General features: G+C 47.5%; 1 protein-coding gene across 4 annotated transcripts in view; it reads right to left on the bottom strand.

Annotated features, from left to right (window-relative positions):
- LOC118381670 (septin-9-like) overlaps positions 1 to 21,723 on the bottom strand; it is a 155,234-nt gene that overhangs the window by 115,260 nt on the left and 18,251 nt on the right. For 2 of the 4 annotated variants that reach the window (XM_052517732.1, XM_052517723.1), the window contains exon 2: positions 9,943 to 10,014. The exons of 1 other annotated variant lie outside the window; for it this stretch is intronic. In XM_052517732.1, coding sequence (XP_052373692.1) covers positions 9,943 to 10,014 — 72 coding nt within the window. Of the gene's footprint in view, positions 1 to 3,121; positions 3,258 to 9,942; positions 10,015 to 21,723 lie in introns of those variants that run through there. One more of the 4 variants, XM_052517730.1, reaches the window with a different exon arrangement.

The raw sequence follows: 21,723 nt of genomic DNA on the forward strand, positions 1-21,723 counted from the left end.
ATGGCTGGAGGCTGTTCAGTAGAGGTTAGGAGATGGCTGGAGGCTGTTCAGTAGAGGTTAGGGGGTGGCTGGAGGCTGTTCAGTAGAGGTTAAGGGATGGCTGGAGGCTGTTCAGTAGAGGTTAGGGGATGGCTGGAGGCTGTTCAGTAGAGGTTAGGGGATTGCTGGAGGATGTTCAGTAGAGGTTAGGGGATGGCTGGAGGCTGTTCAGTAGAGGTTAAGGGATGGCTGGAGACTGTTCACTAGAGGTTATGGGATGGCTGGAGGCTGTTCAGTGGAGGTTAGGGGATGGCTGGAGGCTGTTCAGTATTGGTTAGGGGATGGCTGGAGGCTGTTCAGTAGAGGTTAGGGGATGGCTGGAGGCTGTTCAGTAGAGGTTAAGGGATGGCTGGAGGCTGTTCAGTAGAGGTTAAGGGATGGCTGGAGGCTGTTAACTAGAGGTTAGGGGATGGCTGGAGGCTGTTCAGTAGAGGTTAGGGGATGGCTGGAGGCTGTTCAGTAGAGGTTAGGGGATGGCTGGAGGCTGTTCAGTATTGGTTAGGGGATGGCTGGAGGCTGTTCAGTAGAGGTTAGGGGATGGCTGGAGGCTGTTCAGTAGAGGTTAAGGGATGGCTGGAGGCTGTTCAGTAGAGGTTAAGGGATGGCTGGAGGCTGTTAACTAGAGGTTAGGGGATGGCTGGAGGCTGTTCAGTAGAGATTAGGGGATGGCTGGAGGCTGTTCAGTAGAGGTTAGGAGATGGCTGGAGGCTGTTCAGTAGAGGTTAGGGGGTGGCTGGAGGCTGTTCAGTAGAGGTGTTAAGGGATGGCTGGAGGCTGTTCCGTAGAGGTTAGGGGATGGCTGGAGGCTGTTCAGTTAGAGCTGTTCATCATGCTGGGGATGGCTGGAGACTGTTCTATAGTGAGAGTTAGAGCTGTTATGCTGAATAGGGGGATGGCTGTACATGTCCCTCTGGAGGCTGTTCAGTAGAGGTTAAGGGATGGCTGGAGGCTGTTCAGTAGAGGTTAGGGGATGGCTGGAGGCTGTTCAGTAGAGATTAGGGGATGGCTGGAGGCTGTTCAGTAGAGATTAGGGGATGGCTGGAGGCTGTTCAGTAGAGGTTAAGGGATGGCTGGAGGCTGTTCAGTAGAGATTAGGGGATGGCTTCACTATGTTAGTCGTGTGTCTTAGAAAGGTCTCAGTCAGGTCACTGTGTGAGTGTCACAGTTATTAACTGTTCTTCAGCTGTTATCATCGTGCTGAATACAGCATCTGCTGTACATGTCCCTCTATAGTGACAGTTATCAGTTGTTATCATCATGCTGAATACAGCATCTGCTGTACATGTCCCTCTATAGTGACAGTTATCAGTTGTTATCATCATGCTGAATACAGCATCTGCTGTACATGTCCTCTATAGTGACAGTTATCAGTTGTTATCATCATTGAATACAGCTATTTATTTATTATATACAGCATCTGCTCCTCTATTTCAGTTGTTATTTTTTAAACACTCTATTTATTATTATTATTTTTTTTAACTAGGCAAGTCAGTTAAGAACAAATTCTTACTTTCAATGACGGCCTAGGAACAGTGGGTTAACTGCCTGTTCAGGGGCAGAACTTGCAACCTTTCGGTTACTAGTCCAACGCTCTAACCACTAAGCTACCCTGCCGCCCCGCTATAGTGACAGTTATCAGCTGTTTAAGACTAAGTATGTGTTTTTCTCCTAGAAAAATGACAAATCACTCCTACAAACAAAGGAAGCAAACTTTAAAGTGTGTCATATTCCACTGTATTCAGGCCAGGCAACAAGTACATTTACACAGTGGTTTGATAAGATACTATCATTCAGCATAGTATACAGTCATTTGAGATTGAAGGTGCATGGTTGTGATCCCTGATGTGTGCGGTCAAAACACAGTGTGACCAGTCAGTGGATGGTCAGATATTGTGTACACATACACATGATCACACGCACACATGCATGAACACACACACACTCCTGCAGAAGCCATTACAGCTCCCTGAAGGAAGCACCTGGAAACGGGGGCCTCGTTGGTGATCTCACCCTGGTCCAGGCTTCATCCCAAATGGCACCGTATTCCCTATATAGTGCACTACTTTTGACCAGGGCCCATAGGGCACTATATAGGGAATAGGGTGCCATTTGGGACACAGACCCAGACTTTAAACAGTAGGTGTTACAGGACAAGGAAGGGCACTTGTGTTGTCTGCCCCCCATTCTCTGTTTTCTACTCCAGTATTTTTTACATCTGTTGTAAAAGTTTTTACAATACTCCACAAACACTCATAAAAGCACCATTAAGGGACGGTGTTTCTCCACTGATGATTTTAACATACACAAACATCCACATACACACATTCACAGACAAACTGAAGCCTAATGCGTTCTCTATGGACACTGATGACAGATGCACTTTATGAGGAAAATCACATCAACTTCAGGAACTAGAACAAAGTGAGAATAGTGTGGAAAAACCGTCCCCCTGCCAATAGAGAGTATCTCTACCCACACTGACGGTCGGTCGCCACCGGAGCCACGGGGGACAGAAGTAGTACTGTTCAAACATCACTTTTCCTGTTTTCACACCACAGACGAACATGAGAGGAGGACTACGGACCTACAGATGGAAATTAGCTTCATAGCTAGCTTTAACACATTTACGTTGATGTGAACACTGAAATGTTGATTCGTGTCCCTGTCAAGATAATTCAATGAAACAATAGATAACTGAGTAAGTAAGTCACCCAGAGAAAGAGAAAGAATCAAGGAGCCGCACAGCTCTGTCCCACTGTCCTGGCTGTCACCCAGATTAGATGACTCTGTGCCGGTCAGTCTCACACACGAAACCCTAGCTACTGGAACTCATTGACCAGACAGCCAGAGAGAAAGAGAGAGACAGAAAGACAAAGAGACAGACAGACACATGGCAAAGGACAGGTCCTAACACCCTCTACTCTGTATCTGCAAACTGCAGCTAAGCTAAAACTTTAAAACCATAAAATACAGAGGGGAAAAGAGCCAGACTCTGGGTGTTTCAATAGATAGTTCACTGAAGAGCTGAAAGTACTATTCCCCTGTGAGGAGAGGCCAGTTTGGCTGAGTTCCTGTGTCATACCTGAGAATTTGTCCCCCTCCATATCCAGATCACTCCCTCCACAGCCTCATGAAGTGTCTGCTTTCTTCCTCTCTCCTTCTGGACTTCCCCTTTCTCTCCCCCCCTTGCTAGCTCGCTCGCGCCCTCTCTTCCTCTCTTTTCCTCTCCCCAGTCTTTCCCTCCCTCCCTCCCTCCCTCCCTCCCTCCCTCCCTTTCTCTCTGTCTTTTTCTCTCCCTCTCTTCTCTCTCTCTCTCTCCACTGTTAGATTTTTCAGTCTGTTCTGCTAATGAATGCGTCCAGAATTACGCCATGCCCATGTGCTGATCATATGGAGCTCTTGTTATTATTTATTTTCATTCCCACCCTCCATTCCCTCTCCTCTTCTCTCTCCCTGTCTCACTCTCTCTCTCCCCCTGTCTCTCTCTATCTCTCTCTCTCACTCTATTTCTCTTTTTCTTTCTTTCCTTCTTTCTCTGCCTTGCCATAAGACTGTAGCAGCATTGTCTCAGAAACCCTGAAGGACCATGTGATGTGAGCTCCTTAGATTTAGTTTAAAATAACCCTCTCCTCTCCATGGCCCCAATAACCCACTGTCTGATAGACCCGTCTGTACAGCAACAGAGACCATATAGTCTTGGTATGTCTATCTATGCAGAGATAGGATTTGGGTTTTATAAACTGGGTGGTTCGAGCCCTGAATGCTGATTGGCTGACAGCCGTGGTATATTATACCATATATCACAGGTACGACAAAACATTTATTTTTGCTGCTCTAATTAAGTTGGTAACCAGTTCATAATAGCAATAAGGCACCTCAGGTGTGGTATATGGCCAATATACCACGGCTAAGGTTTGTATCCAGGCAATCCGTGTTGCGTTGTGCCTAATAGCAGCTCTTGGCCTTGCTATATTGGCCATATACCACACCCCTCAGGCATTATTGCTTAAGTCTGCTGTATCACTACTATACAATGGAAAAACTATATAAAACAGAAGCGGGGAAGTCTCTCCCTCCCTCCCTCCCCCTCCCTCCCTCCCTCCCTCTCCCTCCCTCCCTCCCTCCCTCCCTCCCTCCCCTCCCTCCCCTCCCTCCCTCCCTCCTACCCCTCCCTCTCTACCTCTCTCTACCTCCCTCCCTCCCTCCTCCCTCCCTCCCTCCTCCCTCCCTCCCCCTCTCCCTCCCTCCCTCCCCCCTCTACCTCCCTCCCTCCCTCCCTCCCTCCCTCCCTCCCTCCTCCCTCCCTCTCCCTCCCTCCCTCCCTCCCTCTCTACCTCCCCCCCTCCCTCCCTCTCTACCTCCCTCCCTCCCTCCCTCTCTCCCTCCCTCCCTCCCCTCTCTCCCTCCCTCCCTCCTCCTCCCTCCCTCTCCCTCCCTCTCCTCCCTCCCTCCCTCCCTCCCTCCCTCCCTCTCTACCTCAGTCCTCCCTCCCTCCCTCCCTCCCTCCCCTCTCCTCTACCTCCCTCCTCTCCCTCCTCTCTACCTCCCTCCCTCCCTCTCTCTCTCCTCCCTCTCCCCCCACCTCCCTCCCTCTCCCTCCCTCCCTCCCTCCCTCTCTCCCTCCCTCTCTTTTCCTCTCCCCAGTCTCTCCCTCCCTCCCTCCCTCCCTCCCTCCCCCTCCCTCCCTCCCTCCTCCCTCTCTTTCCCTCCCCAGTCTTCCCTCCCTCCCTCCCCTCCCTCCTCTACCTCCCCTCTTTCCCTCCCTCCGTCCCTCCCTCCTCCTCCCTCCCTCTTCCCTCCCTCCCTCCCTCCCTCTCCTCCCTCCCTCCCTCCCTCCCTCCCAGTCTTTCCCTCCCTCCCTCCCTCCCTCCCTCCCTCCCTCCCTCCCTCCCTCCCCTCTTCCTCCCTCCCTCCCTCCCTCCCTCCCTCCCTCCCTCCTCCCTCCCTCCCTCCCTCCCTCCCTCCCCTCCCTCCCTCCCTCCCTCCCTCTTTTTCCTCTCCCCAGTCTTTCCCTCCCTCCCTCCCTCCCTTTCTCTCTCTCTCTCTCTGTAAAAGGTGCTTGACATCCATCCACCTCTTTGTTCAGGAAACACAGGTGAACCCTAACCTTTGGCACGTCTTGCCTGGGGGTCATTTGGCGTGTGTGTGTGTGTGAGAGGGAGAGATCAAACACACCCAGGCGTTACAAAAAGCAGCTATCAGGCTGCAGTGTTGCACAATGCAACCCTCACCTTCCTAAAGCAACCAGGAGTGTGTGTGTGGGGGGCAGTCAGGGTCACTTCAGCCAGGGCTGTCTAAAGCATTGCGCAACAGGAGGGGACAGTGGACCAGAGTTTGGGTCTAAGTGCCTATCAAAACACAATAGTAATCTGAATCACAGATCAACTAGCAGCTTCACAATGAATGGCTGATATAGTTACTGAACTACATGATCTAGATCACAGGCTGTCCCAAATTGCACCTTGTTTCCTATGTACTAGTGCCCTACATTTGACCAGGGCCCATAGGTAAAAAGGTGCCATTTGGGACACAGCCTCAGTGAACATAATGGAGTGAGCCATGCTAGTAACACAGTGTGACTGCTTCCTCCCCTATAGAGATCAGTCTCATGACTACTAACTGAAGACAATCACCCAGAGGGCATGGCCATGGACAATACAGCCACTGTCAGAGACACTATTCAAACACTACAGATAGACTTCTACCAGTCCTGTGTGTGTGTGCATTGGTGTGTTTTTGGTTTTACTATCTTTGTGGGGACCAGAAGACCTCACAAGGTTAAACAAGGACATTTTGCTGCTTCCCTCAAGGAAAAAGCTATTTTAGGCTTAGGGGTTAGGTTTAGGGTTAGGGTTACAATTAGGGTTAGGTTAGGGGTTAATAAGAATGTGAGTCCTTGTGTGTGTGTGTGTGTGTGTGTGTGTGTGTGTGTGTGTGTGTGTGTGTGTGTGTGTGTGTGTGTGTGTGTGTGTGTGTGTGTGTGTGTGTGTGTGTGTGTGTGTGTGTGTGTGTGTGTGTGTGTGCCTGCACATGTGTGTATTCTTAAGGTTACTGTAAAACAGCACTCTCCTCCTAAGGCCCATCTACCTCCTGTCTGCTCATAACTCCGCCCCACCAGGAGAGGCTTTGTGTGGGACATCACAACCCACCCAGCCCCCTCCCTCACATCCGGGCACAGGGCACACACCCCCTGCCAGCCTCCATAGTCTCCCCCACCCCACTCTGCTCCCATGCTCTGACACACATGCCCTGCAGAGACAGCATCAGGGGGGGTCTGCTGACAGGATGGGTCTCATTCACACCCCTAAGCACTTCCCATAACCCAGTCTGCCTGTCTACCTGTTAGCTCTGCCTGTCTGTCAGTCTGCCTGTCACACACGCACACCTGAGAACTCAAACACACGCAAGCAAGCACACACATAAACACACACACACATACACACATACACTGCTAATAATAAAAATTCCTGTGTATATCCCTATAACCCTGTCTGTCAGTGTGTGTATCCTAGCCTGTCTGTTAGCCTACATAGTACAGTATCTGGCTGCCTCATTGCCTGTCAGATTCCTGTGGCTTGAGTGCACATCCTGCAAGGACATGTGCTCATACACAGGCTGTGTGTGTGTCCCTTTCCCCGACTCGGTGCTCCAGGCGCTACCCCCCCTCTCTGAATTGCTGATGCTGCAGAAGGAGTTTGTTCTTCCCACTGAGAGGAGGAGGCCTCAGTGGTGAGCCACAGCCACAGCCTGCAACCTCATGCCAGCGCTTGGCAGTTACCCACACACGTGCACACACACACACATTAGCACACACACACATGAACTCATACACAAACACACGCACAAACACCCACCTACGCACGCACATGCACACACAGTAGTAGTAGTAAATAGTGAGTGCTCATTTCGATCATTATCTCAATCTATCTCACTGTCATACCCATGCTCTTTCAATCTTTCCCACTGAAACCCAGTGCTCACAGTCAATATCTAAATAATATGTGTGAAATGTTTGATATTGTATGTGATGTAAACCGAGAGGTCTACTTTCTTGGGGATCTGAATAGTGACTGGTTTTCATCAAGCTGTCCACTCAAGAGGAAGCTTCTCAATGTAACCAGTGCCTGTAATCTGGTTCAGGTTATTAATCAACCTACCAGGGTGTTTACAAATACTACAGGAACAAGATCATCCACATGTATCAATCACATTTCAACTAATACTGTAGAACTTTGTTCTAAAGCTGCATCCGTACCCATTGGATGCAGTGATCACAATATAGTAGCTATATCCAGGAAATCCAAAGTTCCAAAAACTGGGCCTAAAATATTATATAAGAGATCATACAACAGATTTAGCTGTGACTCTTATGTGGATGTTAAAAATATTTGTTGGTCTGATGTCTTTAATAAGGAGCATCCAGATGCAGAAGAAACTGTATGATGAAGCCAGGATCAATGATATAAAGAAACTGTATGATGAAGCCAGGATCAATGATATAAAGAAACGGTATGATGAAGCCAGGATCAATGATATAAAGAAACTGTATGATGAAGCCAGGATCAATGATATAAAGAAACTGTATGATGAAGCCAGGATCAATGATATAAAGAAACTGTATGATGAAGCCAGGATCAATGATATAAAGAAACTGTATGATGAAGCCAGGATCAATGATATAAAGAAACTGTATGATGAAGCCAGGATCAATGATATAAAGAAACTGTATTATGAAGCCAGGATCAATGATATAAAGAAACTGTATGATGAAGCCAGGATCAATGATATAAAGAAACTGTATGATGAAATTATGGGCAGAAAGACAAATTCAACTCCATCTTTCATTGAATCAGATGGCTTATTCATCACAAAACCATTTAATATTGCCACATATGTTTATGATTACTTCATTGTCATAGTGGGCAAACTTAGGCAGGAAATGCCAACAACAAACAGTGAGCCATCGTATTCATGCTTAAAAAAAAAGTTTGAAATTGTAAAGTTAGTGTGGGGGAGGTGGACAAATGATTGTTATCGATCAATAATGACCAACCTCCTGGCATTGACAACTTAGATGGAAAGCTACTGAGCTATCTGTCATATCTTTAATCTGAGCCTAGAGGAAAGTCTTTGTCCTCAGGCCTGGAGGGAAGACAAAGTCATTCAGCTACCCAAGAGTGGTAAAGTGGCCTTTAATGGTTCTAACAGCAGACCTATCAGGTTTCTGCCAGCTCTTAGCAAACTGTTAGAAAAAAATGGTGTTTGACCAAATACAATGCTATTTCTCTGTAAACAAACTAACAACAGACTTTCAGCATACTTATAGAGAGGGGCACTCAACATGTACTCCACTGACACAAATGACTGATGATTGGCTGAAATAAATTGATAATAAGAAGATTGTGGGAGCTGTACTGTTAGATTTCAGTGCAGCCTTCGATATTACTGACCATAACCTGTTGTTGAAAAAGCGTTATGTCTTTTCAACCTCTGCCATATTGTGGATTCAGAGCTATCTAATAGAACTCAAAGGGTTTCCTTCAATGGAAGTTTCTCTAATGTCAAACATGTAACATGTGGTGTACCGCAGGGCAGCTCTCTAGGCCCTCTACTCTTTTCTATTTTTACCAATGACCTGCCACTGGCATTAAACAAAGCATGTGTGTCCATGTATGCTGATGATTCAACCATATACTCATCAGCAACCACAGCTAATTAAGTCACTGAAACTCTTAACAAATAAGTGCAGTCTGTTTTGGAATGGGTGGCCAGTAATAAACTGGTCCTGAACATCTCTAAAACTAAGAGCAATGTATTTAGTACAAATTATTCCCTAAGTTCTAGACCTCGGCTGAATCTGGTAATGAATGGTGTGACTGTTGAACAAGTTGAGGAGAGTAAATTACTTGGCATTTCCTTAGATTGTAAACTGTCATGATCAAAACATATAGATTCAATGGTTGTAAAGCTGGGGAGAGGTCTGTCTGTAATAAAGAGATGCTGTGATTTTTTGACACCACACTCCAAAAAGAAAGTCCTGCAGGCTCTAGTTTTGTCTTATCTTGATTATTGTCCAGACATGTGGTCAAGTGCTGCAAGCAGAGACCTAGTTAAACTGCAGCTGGACCAGAACAGAGCAGCATGTCTTGCTCTTCATTGTAATCAGAGGGCTGATATAAATACTATGCATGCCAGTCTCTCTTGGCTAAGAGTTGAGGAGAGACTGCATCACTTATTTTTTAAAGAAACATTAATGTGTTGAAAATCCCGAATTGTTTGCAAAGTCAATTTATACACAACTCTGACACACACTTACGCCACCAGAAATGCCACCAGTGGTCTTTTCACAGTCCCCAAATCCAGAATAAATTCAATAAAATGTACATTATTGTATAGAGCCATTATTGCATGGAACTGTTCCATCTCATATTACTCAAAATAAACAGCAAACCTGGTTTCAAAAAACAAATAAAGCAACATCGCTCTGTGTATGTATTGATATGTAGGCTATGCGTGCTTCAAAACCATTTCTTGGTGTAGTTCTGTTCTTGTCTATTAATGTTCTGTATTATGTAATGTTTCATGTTTTGTGTGGACCACAGGAAGAGTAGCTGCTGCTTTTGCAACAGCTAATGGGAATCCTAATAAAATACCAAATATCTAAATCTCTCTCCATCTCACCCTCACTGTGTCTGTCTTAATCATCCCTCTCTCCTCTCTCAGGGGGAATATGTGTGATTCATTCCTACCTGCTTACTGTAACATATCAGTCCATCTGTGCTACAGTACCTGTTTCGTGGCTCACTTCTCAGAAACCCTGATAAAGTCTGCTTGCTGACCAAATACAGTTTGTTACTTTCACTAAATCTGGTGGATTCCTCAGATAGAAACAGTATGACTTACTGGGACTGGTGATGGAAGAAGAACCTTCTCTGTCTGTCCTCCTCAGTCTCCCACTGGTGGACCTGGCAATACCTGTCACCCAGAGGAAGATAGAGAGAGAGTAGGGAGGGAGGGAGATCAATAAAGGTCATACATTCTATGTTGCATAATACCATTATAACGTAACACTACATATGCCTGCAAGTTAACAACACTAAAACCCACACGGCTGATAACCTGACAACAGAGAACCCAGTGACAGCCATCACAGATCCTAGGTGACACTGAGCAGCTCTGGAATCACTGGGATGCCTTCTGGCGTTCCACTACGGCTTTCCATACAATGCTGACCGGGAGAGACCTATTCTATTCCAGATCGATACAGGGTGTGTTCTGTTCTGTACTGACCATCCCTTATTCCAGTCCAGGAGAGTTGAGGTGTGTGTGTGTGTGTGTGTGTGTGTGTGTGTGTGTGTGTGTGTGTGTGTGTGTGTGTGTGTGTGTGTGTGTGTGTGTGTGTGTGTGTGTGTGTGTGTGTGTGTGTGTGTGTGTGTGTGTGTGTGTGTGTGTGTGTGTGTGTGTGTGTGTGTGTGTGTGTGTGTGCGTGCTGGAGTGGCATGTGTGTTCCAGGGCAGCTGTAAAGTAGATCCTGTGTAGTCTGTTGGTCTCTTTGTAGAATGAGAGGTCATCAGAGGTCACAGAGATTTAACCCAGTTCAAAGGTCAACTTGGTCAACCAAGTTGGTAGAGGTGACGAGTGACAGGAGACGAGAGAGGAGAGGGCGCTGAAATTGTTGTGGGACAGAGTTCAAACCAATGCTGGAGTGGTATACAGTATGTGTTCCAGGGGCAGCAGCTTAGACTGCTAGACCACCCTAGGCAACAGTAAGTATCTATTTCTAAAGAGCTGGTGATGATGTGATGATGGCCACGGAATCATTGTTTGATCTGATTTATAGCTAAAGGAGTTGGTGATTCAGAGGGGTCACACATGCCACAGGGGCAACCATCATAAGAGATCAGGATTTAACCCAGTCAGTACTATTCAGATGAAATGACTCCAACTTGTGGTTACTGAGTCAACTGACCCATCCTGTTCTGGCTCCTCCTTTAATTGAGACACTTCCTTTCTCAGTTCTGTCCTGTATGACATTGTTCACCATCATGACCAAGAGATGTGGATTCCTGTATGTTCTCTGAAGTGTCACCAGTGTCTTTAAAGGACATAGACAGTTCTGAGGGACAGGAAGGAAGACTAAAGGAGTTCTGAATGTATGTTACTGAATACTGTGGGAGGAAGTCTAAAGGAGTTCTGACTGTATGTTACTGAATACTGTGGGAGGAAGTCTAAAGGGGCTCTGACTGTATGTTACTGAATACTGTGGGAGGAAGACTAAAGGGGCTCTGACTGTATGTTACTGAATACTGTGGGAGGAAGTCTAAAGGAGTTCTGACTGTATGTTACTGAATACTGTGGGAGGAAGTCTAAAGGAGTTCTGACTGTATGTTACTGAATACTGTGGGAGGAAGACTAAAGGGGCTCTGACTGTAGGTTACTGAATAATGTGGGAGGAAGACTAAAGGGGCTCTGACTGTATGTTACTGAATACTGTGGGAGGAAGACTAAAGGGGCTCTGACTGTATGTTACTGAATACTGTGGGAGGAAGTCTAAAGGGGCTCTGACTGTATGTTACTGAATACTGTGGGAGGAGGTCTAAAGGAGTTCTGACTGTATGTTACTGAATACTGTGGGAGGAAGCTCTGACTGTATGTTACTGAATACTGTGGGAGGAAGTCTAAAGGAGTTCTGACTGTATGTTACTGAATACTGTGGGAGGAAGACTAAAGGAGTTCTGACTGTATGTTACTGAATACTGTGGGAGGAAGACTAAAGGAGTTCTGACTGTATGTTACTGAATACTGTGGGAGGAGACTAAAGGAGTTCTGACTGTATGTTACTGAATACTGTGGGAGGAAGACTAAAGGAAGTTCTGACTGTATGTTACTGAATACTGTGGGAGGAAGTACTAAAGGGGTTCTGACTGTATGTTACTGAATACTGTGGGAGGAAGACTAAAGGAGTTCTGACTGTATGTTACTGAATACTGTGGGAGGAAGTCTAAAGGAGTTCTGACTGTATGTTACTGAATACTGTGGGAGGAAGTCTAAAGGGTTCTGACTGTATGTTACTGAATACTGTGGGAGGAAGACTAAAGGGGTTCTGACTGTATGTTACTGAATACTGTGGGAGGAAGACTAAAGGAGTTCTGACTGTATGTTACTGAATACTGTGGGAGGAAGACTAAAAGACTGTATGTTACTGAATACTGTGGGAGGAAGTTCTGACTGTATGTTACTGAATACTGTGGGAGGAAGTCTAAAGGGGTTCTGACTGTATGTTACTGAATACTGTGGGAGGAAGACTAACTGTGGGAGGAGTTCTGACTGTATGTTACTGAATACTGTGGGAGGAAGACTAAAGGAGTTCTGACTGTATGTTACTGAATACTGTGGGAGGAAGACTAAAGGAGTTCTGACTGTATGTTACTGAATACTGTGGGAGGAAGTCTAAAGGGGTTCTGACTGTATGTTACTGAATACTGTGGGAGGAAGACTAAGGGGCTCTGACTGGGAATACTCTGACTGTATGTTACTGAATACTGTGGGAGGAAGTCTAAAGGAGTTCTGACTGTATGTTACTGAATACTGTGGGAGGAAGTCTAAAGGAGTTCTGACTGTATGTTACTGAATACTGTGGGAGGAAGACTAAAGGGGCTCTGACTGTATGTTACTGAATACTGTGGGAGGAAGACTAAAGGGGCTCTGACTGTATGTTACTGAATACTGTGGGAGGAAGACTAAAGGGGCTCTGACTGTATGTTACTGAATACTGTGGGAGGGAGGACTGTATGTTCTAAAGGGGCTAAAGGAGTTCTGACTGTATGTTCTGACTGTATGTTACTGAATACTGTGGGAGGAAGACTAAAGGAGTTCTGACTGTATGTTACTGAATACTGTGGGAGGAAGTCTAAAGGAGTTCTGACTGTATGTTACTGAATACTGTGGGAGGAAGACTAAAGGAGTTCTGACTGTATGTTACTGAATACTGTGGGAGGAAGACTAAAGGAGTTCTGAGTTCTGACTGTATGTTACTGAATACTGTGGGAGGAAGTCTAAAGGAGTTCTGACTGTATGTTACTGAATACTGTGGGAGGAGTTCTGAGTCTAAACTATGGGGGAAGTTCTGACTGTATGTTACTGAATACTGTGGGAGGAAGACTAAAGGGGTTCTGACTGTATGTTACTGAATACTGTGGGAGGAGGGCTAAAGGGGTTCTGACCGTATGTTACTGAATACTGTGGGAGGATGACTAAAGGGGTTCTGACTGTATGTTACTGAATACTGTGGGAGGAAGACTAAAGGGGCTCTGACTGTATGTTACTGAATACTGTGGGAGGATGACTAAAGGGGTTCTGACTGTATGTTACTGAATACTGTGGGAGGAAGTCTAAAGGGGCTCTGACTGTATGTTACTGAATACTGTGGGAGGAGGTCTAAAGGAGTTCTGACTGTAGGTTACTGAATACTGTGGGAGGAGGAGCCTGTGAGATAAACAAGATCCCACAACACACAGTGGGGAAATGGCTGCCTAAATATGATCCCCAATCAGAGACAACGATAAACAGCTGCCTCTGATTGGGAACCATACCAGGCCAACATAAAACAACCTAGATTACCCACCCTCGTCACACCCCGACCTAACCAACATAAAGAATAAAAAGGCTCTCTATGGTCAGGGCGTGACAGTGTGTGTGCGTGCTTGCGTGCGTGTACATGTGGGAGTTATAGGATAAAGGACACCATACAGACAACAGTACCAATGACACATGTGTAACATGTGAGCTCATCCCTCACCCTGTTACATACAGTACCTATAACCCATTAAAGCACAGGCCTCTCTCACACAGGCCTCTCTCACACAGGCCTCTCTCACACAGGCCTCTCTCACACAGGCCTCTCTCTCACAGGCCTCTCTCACACAGGCCTCTCTCACACAGGCCTCTCTCACACACACATTTGGACATCCTAGACAAGATGACACGCGCATGTATGTCTTTGGTTGTAAGACAGATCTCTCTCTGTTATGTCTGTTATGTTTCTCAATGTCTATGTGTGAGAGAGCAAAGAAAAATGAGGAAGAAAACTAACATCCACTGGATCCCACAGACTGCTGTTTGCTCTGGAATTTGTCTCTGTGGCCACAGAAAGCAATGCCTGACTCTCCCAGACTGACAGACATCAGAGAGAAACCAACAGTCCAGTAACTTCAGAGAAACAGCAGCAGCACAGCCAGCCACGCTCTAATTCCTCCTCCAACTGACCAAACAACAGACCGGCCAGAGAGAGTCTACCAGACCAAACTAGCTGAGCCCAGAGCCATTCACTCCTCCTGCCAGATAGATACAACTAACATTCAGAGACCCAGTGAAGCTACCAGTACCAGACCAGACCAGCTAAACCCAGAGAAAACACCCTCACTCAGCTAAACAGAGCCTGGTAACATTGTACTGAAGCAGGGTTGGATGAGAGCTCGACAGAGCGACTACTCTCCCCTGCCACTAACCAAATGTGCCTCTCCTCCCTGCTCCTCTAGACCACAAATGGCCCAGTTACCGTAGCAACAGTAGCAACAGGCCTGGTTTTTTTCAGGGACGTGGTGGTAGTGTTGTAACAGGAAGATGAAACTATGCGGCACACACACACACACACACAAACACACACATACATACATACACACACACACACACCTCTGCTAGCTCAGACAACAGATGATTTATTTACTGTAATCCCTCACTTAGACTCAGTTTACTTCTCAAATGGCACCCTATTCCCTATTGCCTTTTGGGACGTATCATAGATTGACTCACCATTCACTGTCACTGTAAGTAATGGGGATTAATGATTTAAATTGGGAATTGATCATTGTTATCTAAACTGTGGCTTGGCAGAGAGCTTTAGACTAGGGCTTTGAATCAAAATGATGTTCAGTCCTGGAGAGACTATGGTTGTTATAGAACCATGTTCAGTCCTGGAGAGGCTATGGTTGTTATAGAACAATGTTCAGTCCTGGAGAGGCTATGGTTGTTATAGAACAATGTTCAGTCCTGGAGAGACTATGGTTGTTATAGAACAATGTTCAGTCCTGGAGAGACTATGGTTGTTATAGAACAATGTTCAGTCCTGGAGAGGCTATGGTTGTTATAGAACAATGTTCAGTCCTGGAGAGGCTATGGTTGTTATAGAACAATGTTCAGTCCTGGAGAGGCTATGGTTGTTATAGAACAATGTTCAGTCCTGGAGAGACTATGGTTGTTATAGAACCATGTTCAAACCACCTGAGAATAAGGACATGAACTGAACAGCTGTCAATGAGGGTCAATGAGGGATGTTGACATGTCAGTAAAGTACACACACCTGACCTGGGACAGGCAGCACATATATTTACAGTTATGAATGATGAGCAAGGCAGAGAAGTAAATTCATGCGTTTACCTTATTCTGTGACTAATGCTGGAGAGCCACAGAGAGCTACAGCTCGTGAAAGGTGAATGGTGAGTCTAGAGTCTCTAGCACAACAACAGAAAGGCAGGGGAGGTGCTACATCAACACAACATAGCTGACACTGCAGAATCTCAATGGGAAACTAACAGACGCTAACTAATGACAACTAGAGACAGCTAAATATGTACTACAAAAACCATCAAATAGATAATAAAACATGTGTTCAGTACAAAAACCATCAAATAGATAATAAAACATGTGTTCAGTACAAAAACCATCAAATAGATAATAAAACATGTGTTCAGTACAAAAACCATCAAATAGATAATAAAACATGTGTTCAGTACAAAAACCATCAAATAGATAATAACACATGTGTTCACTACAAAAACCATCAAATAGATAATAAAACATGTGTGCAGTACAAAACCATCAGTAAAACATGTGTTCAGTAAAACCATCAAATAGATAATAAAACAATGTTCAGTACATGTGTGGTACAAAAACCATCAAATAGATAATAAAACATGTGTTCAGTACAAAAACCATCAAATAGATAATAAAACATGTGTTCAGTACAAAAACCATCAAATAGATAATAAAACATGTGTTCAGTACAAAAACCATCAAATAGATAATAAAACATGTGTTCAGTACAAAAACCATCAAATAGATAATAAAACATGTGTTCAGTACAAAAACCATCAAATAGATAATAAAACATGTGTTCAGTACAAAAACCATCAAATAGATAATAAAACATGTGTTCAGTACAAAAACCATCAAATAGATAATAAAACATGTGTTCAGTACAAAAACCATCAAATAGATAATAAAACATGTGTTCAGTACAAAAACCATCAAATCGATAAATATCGCATCCAAACTCTGTGAGACAGAGTAACACATGTAGGCCTAAGGACTACAAAACAGCCAACAATACACGGCATCAATTTGACATTCAGAATATGCAACAACCAAACCGATATGGCATAATTTGGCATTTAGTCAATGCTGCCAGTAGCTATAGGAGTCACACTGAGTTTAGGGAGTGGCCAGACAGATCATAGGTACACTGGCAGAGTACAACAGTGTTTGAGCCAATCATCAGCTCCTGTAAAGCCTGAATGGAAAATAAAAGTGTGAGCAACCCCAGAGCGGAACCCACAGTGTTGTCGGAACAAAGGAGATGTGTGTGTGAGAGAGTGTGTGTTGTTGAAAAGCCTGGGACAAGACTGAACAGGTGAGTGAAGCGCTACAGGGCCCTCTACAGCTCCACACACAAAACAACCACACAGAAAGACAGGTGTGGCCTTCTCCACAACCACACACAGAGACAGCTGTGGCCTTCTCCACAACCACACACAGAGACAGCTGTGGCCTTCTCCACAACCACACACAGAGACAGCTGTGGCCTTCTCCACAACCACACACAGAGACAGCTGTGGCCTTCTCCACAACCACACACAGAGACAGCTGTGGCCTTCTCACAACACACACAGAGACAGCTGTGGCCTTCTCCACAACCACACAGAGACAGCTGTGGCCTTCCATAACCCACACAGAGAAGCTGTGGCCTTCTCCATAACCACACACAGAGAGACAGGTGTGGCCTTCTCCATAACCACACAGAGAGACAGCTGTGGTTCAGTACAACTACACAGAGAGAACCACACACACATAGAGACAGCTGTGGCCTTCTCCACAACCACACACAGAGACAGCTGTGGCCTTCTCCACAACCACACACAGAGACAGCTGTGGCCTTCTCCACAGAGAGAACCACACAGAGAGACAGCTGTGGCCTTCTCCACAACCACACACAGAGACAGCTGTGGCCTTCTCCACAACTACAGAGAGACAGGTGTGGCCTTCTCCATAAGACAGCTGTGGCCTTCTCCACAACCACAGAGACAGTGTGGCCTTCTCCAAAACCACACAGAGAGAACATAACCACACAGAGACAGCTGTGGCCTTCTCCACAACCACACAGAGAGACAGCTGTGGCCTTCTCCATAACCACACACAGAGACAATGGCCTTCTCCAAAACCACACACAGAGACAGCTGTGGCCTTCTCCACAACCACACACAGAGACAGCTGTGGCCTTCTCCAAAAACTACACACAGAGACAGCTGTGGCCTCTCCACAACAACACACACAGAGACAGAATGTGGCCTTCAGAAAAAACACAACAACCAAACATGGCACAGAGACAGCTGTGGCCTTCTAAGGAGTCACACACAGAGACAGCTGTGGCCTTCTCCACAAGGTACACACAGAGACAGCTGTGGCCAATTCTCCACAACCACACACAGAGACAGCTGTGGCCTTCTCCACAACCACACACAGAGACAGTGTGGCCTTCTCCACAACCACACACAGAGACAGCTGTGGCCTTCTCCAAAACCCAGGACACAGAGACAGCTGTGGCCTTCTCCACAACCACACACAGAGACAGCTGTGGCCTTCTCCACAACCACACACAGAGACAGCTGTGGCCTTCTCCACAACCACACACAGAGACAGCTGTGGCCTTCTCCACAACTACACACAGAGACAGCTGTGGCCTTCTCCACAACCACACACAGAGACAGCTGTGGCCTTCTCCACAACCACACACAGAGACAGCTGTGGCCTTCTCCACAACCACACACAGAGACAGCTGTGGCCTTCTCCACAACTACACACAGAGACAGGTGTGGCCTTCTCCACAACCACACAGAGACAGCTGTGGCCTTCTCCACAACTACACACAGAGACAGCTGTGGCCTTCTCCACAACCACACACAGAGACAGGTGTGGCCTTCTCCACAACCACACACAGAGACAGGTGTGGCCTTCCACAACCACACACAGAGACAGCTGTGGCCTTCTCCACCACACACAGAGACAGGTGTGGCCTTCTCCACAACCACACACAGAGACAGGTGTGGCCTTCTCCACAACCACACACAGAGACAGCTGTGGCCTTCTCCACAACCACACACAGAGACAGGTGTGGCCTTCCACAACACACACAGAGACTCCACAACCACACAGAGAGACAGGTGTGGCCTTCTCCACAACCACACAAAGAGACAGGTGTGGCCTTCTCCACAACCACACAAAGAGACAGGTGTGGCCTTCTCCACAACCCACACAGAGACAGCTGTGGCCTTCTCCACAACACACAAAGAGACAGGTGTGGCACAGAGACTTCTCCACAACCACACACAGAGACAGCTGTGGCCTTCTCCACAACCACACACAGAGACAGGCGTGGCTGTCCACAACCACACAAGAGGCCTTCTCCACAACCACACACAGAGACAGCTGTGGCCTTCTCCACAACCACACACAGAGACAGCTGTGGCCTTCTCCACAACCACACAGAGACAGACAGCTGTGGCCTTCTCCACAACCACACACAGAGACAGGTGTGGCCTTCCACAACCCACAGAGAGACAGGCGTGGCCTTCTCCACAACCACACAAAGAGACAGGTGTGGCCTTCTCCACAACTACACACAGAGACAGGTGTGGCCTTCTCCACAACCACACAAAGAGACCTGTCTCCACAGAGACAACACAACCACACAGAGACAGGTGTGGCCTTCCACAACCACACAACCACACAGAGAGACAGCTGTGGCCTTCTCCACAACCACACACAGAGACAGCTGTGGCCTTCTCCACAGAGACACCACAACACACAGAGAGACAGGTGTGGCCTTCTCCACAGAGAGACACCACACACAGAGACAGGCTGTGGCCTTCTCCACAACCACACAAAGAGACAGGTGTGGCCTTCTCCACAACCACACACAGAGACAGGTGTGGCCTTCTCCACAACCACACAGAGACAGGTGTGGCCTTCTCCACAACCACAGAGACAGTGGCCTTCTCCACAACCACACAGAGAGACAGGTGTGGCCTTCTCCACAACCACACACAGAGACAGCTGTGGCCTTCTCCACAACCACACAAAGAGACAGGCGTGGCCTTCTCCACAACCACACAGAGAGACAGGTGTGGCCTTCTCCACAACCACACAAAGAGACAGCTGTGGCCTTCTCCACAACCACACAGAGAGACAGGCGTGGCCTTCTCCACAACCACACAAAGAGACAGGCGTGGCCTTCTCCACAACCACACAGAGAGACAGGCGTGGCCTTCTCCACAACTCTACTCAGAGACAGGTGTGGCCTTCTCCACAACTCTACTCAGAGACAGGTGTGGCCTTCTCCACAACCACACACAGAGACAGCTGTGGCCTTCTCCACAACCACACACAGAGGCAGCTGTGGCCTTCTCCACAACCACACACAGAGACAGGTGTGGCCTTCTCTACAACCACACAGAGAGACAGGTGTGGCCTTCTCCACAACCACACAGAGAGACAGGTGTGGCCTTCTCCACAACCACACAGAGAGACAGGTGTGGCAAAGAGACAGGTGTTCTCCACAACCACACAGAGACAGAGACAGGCGTGGCCTTCTCCACAACCACACAGAGAGACAGGTGTGGCCTTCTCCACAACCACAAAGAGACAGGCGTGGCCTTCTCCACAACTCTACACACACAACTCAGAGACAGGTGTGGCCTTCTCCACAACCACACAGAGACAGGTGTGGCCTTCTCCAGAGACAGGTGTGGCCTTCTCCACAACTCTACTCAGCGACAGGTGTGGCCTTCTCCACAACAGGTGTGGCCACACAAGAGACAGGTGTGGCCTTCTCCACAACCACACACAGAGACCGGTGTGGCCTTCTCCACAACTCTCTCAGAGACAGGCGTGGCCTCCACAACCCTACAGACAGGTGTGTGGCCTTCTCCACAACCACACACAGAGACAGCTGTGGCCTTCTCCACAACCACACACAGAGACAGCTGTGGCCTTCTCCACAACCACACACAGAGACAGGTGTGGCCTTCTCCACAACCACACACAGAGACAGGTGTGGCCTTCTCTACAACCACACAGAGAGACAGGTGTGGCCTTCTCCACAACCACACACAGAGACAGGTGTGGCCTTCTCCACAACCACACACAGAGACAGCTGTGGCCTTCTCCACAACCACACAGAGAGACAGGGTGGCCTTCTCCACAACCACACAGAGAGACGTGACAGCTTGGCCTTCTCCACAACCACCACAGAGACACACACACAGAGACAGGTGTGGCCTTCTCACACAACCACACAGAGAGACAGGTGTGGCCTTCTCCACAACCACACAAAGAGACAGGTGTGGCCTTCTCCACAACCACACAAAGAGACAGGTGTGGCCTTCTCCACAACCACACAAAGAGACAGGCGTGGCCTTCTCCACAACCACACAGAGAGACAGGTGTGGCCTTCTCCACAACCACACACACTCCACCACACAGAGACAGGTGTGGCCTCTCCACAACCCACAACCACAACACACAGAGACAGCGTGTGGCCTTCTCCACAACCACACACAGAGACAGCTGTGGCCTTCTCCACAACCACACACAGAGACAGCTGTGGCCTTCTCCACAACCACACACAGAGACAGGTGTGGCCTTCTCCACAACCACACAGAGAGACAACAACACACAGAGACAGGTGTGGCAGAGAGACTTGGCCTTCTCCACAACCACACAAAGAGACAGGTGTGGCCTTCTCCACAACCACACACAGAGACAGGTGTGGCCTTCTCCACAACCACACAAGAGACAGGTGTGGCCTTCTCCACAACCACACAGAGAGACAGAGAGACAGGTGTGGCCTTCTCCACAACCACACAGAGAGACAGGTGTGGCCTTCTCCACAACCACACAGAGAGACAGGTGTGGCCTTCTCCACAACCACACAGAGACAGGTGTGGCCTTCTCCACAACCACACAGAGACAGGTGTGGCCTTCTCCACAACCACAGAGAGACAGGGTGGCCTTCTCCACAACCACACAGAGAGACAGGCGTGGCCTTCTCCACAACCAACCACAACAGAGACAGGTGTGGCCTTCTCTACACACACAGAGAGACAGGTGTGGCCTTCTCCACAACCACAAAGAGACAGCTGTGGCCTTCTCCACAACCACACAGAGAGACAGGCGTGGCCTTCTCCACAACCACACAAAGAGACAGGTGTGGCCTTCTCCACAACTCTACTCAGAGACAGGTGTGGCCTTCTCCACAACTCTACTCAGAGACAGGTGTGGCCTTCTCCACAACTCTCCACAACCACACAGAGACAGCTGTGGCCTTCTCCACAACTCTACAACACAGAGAGA

Source organism: Oncorhynchus keta, unplaced genomic scaffold, assembly GCF_023373465.1.
Source record: "Oncorhynchus keta strain PuntledgeMale-10-30-2019 unplaced genomic scaffold, Oket_V2 Un_scaffold_9739_pilon_pilon, whole genome shotgun sequence".
NCBI classification, from domain to species: Eukaryota; Metazoa; Chordata; class Actinopteri; order Salmoniformes; family Salmonidae; genus Oncorhynchus; species Oncorhynchus keta.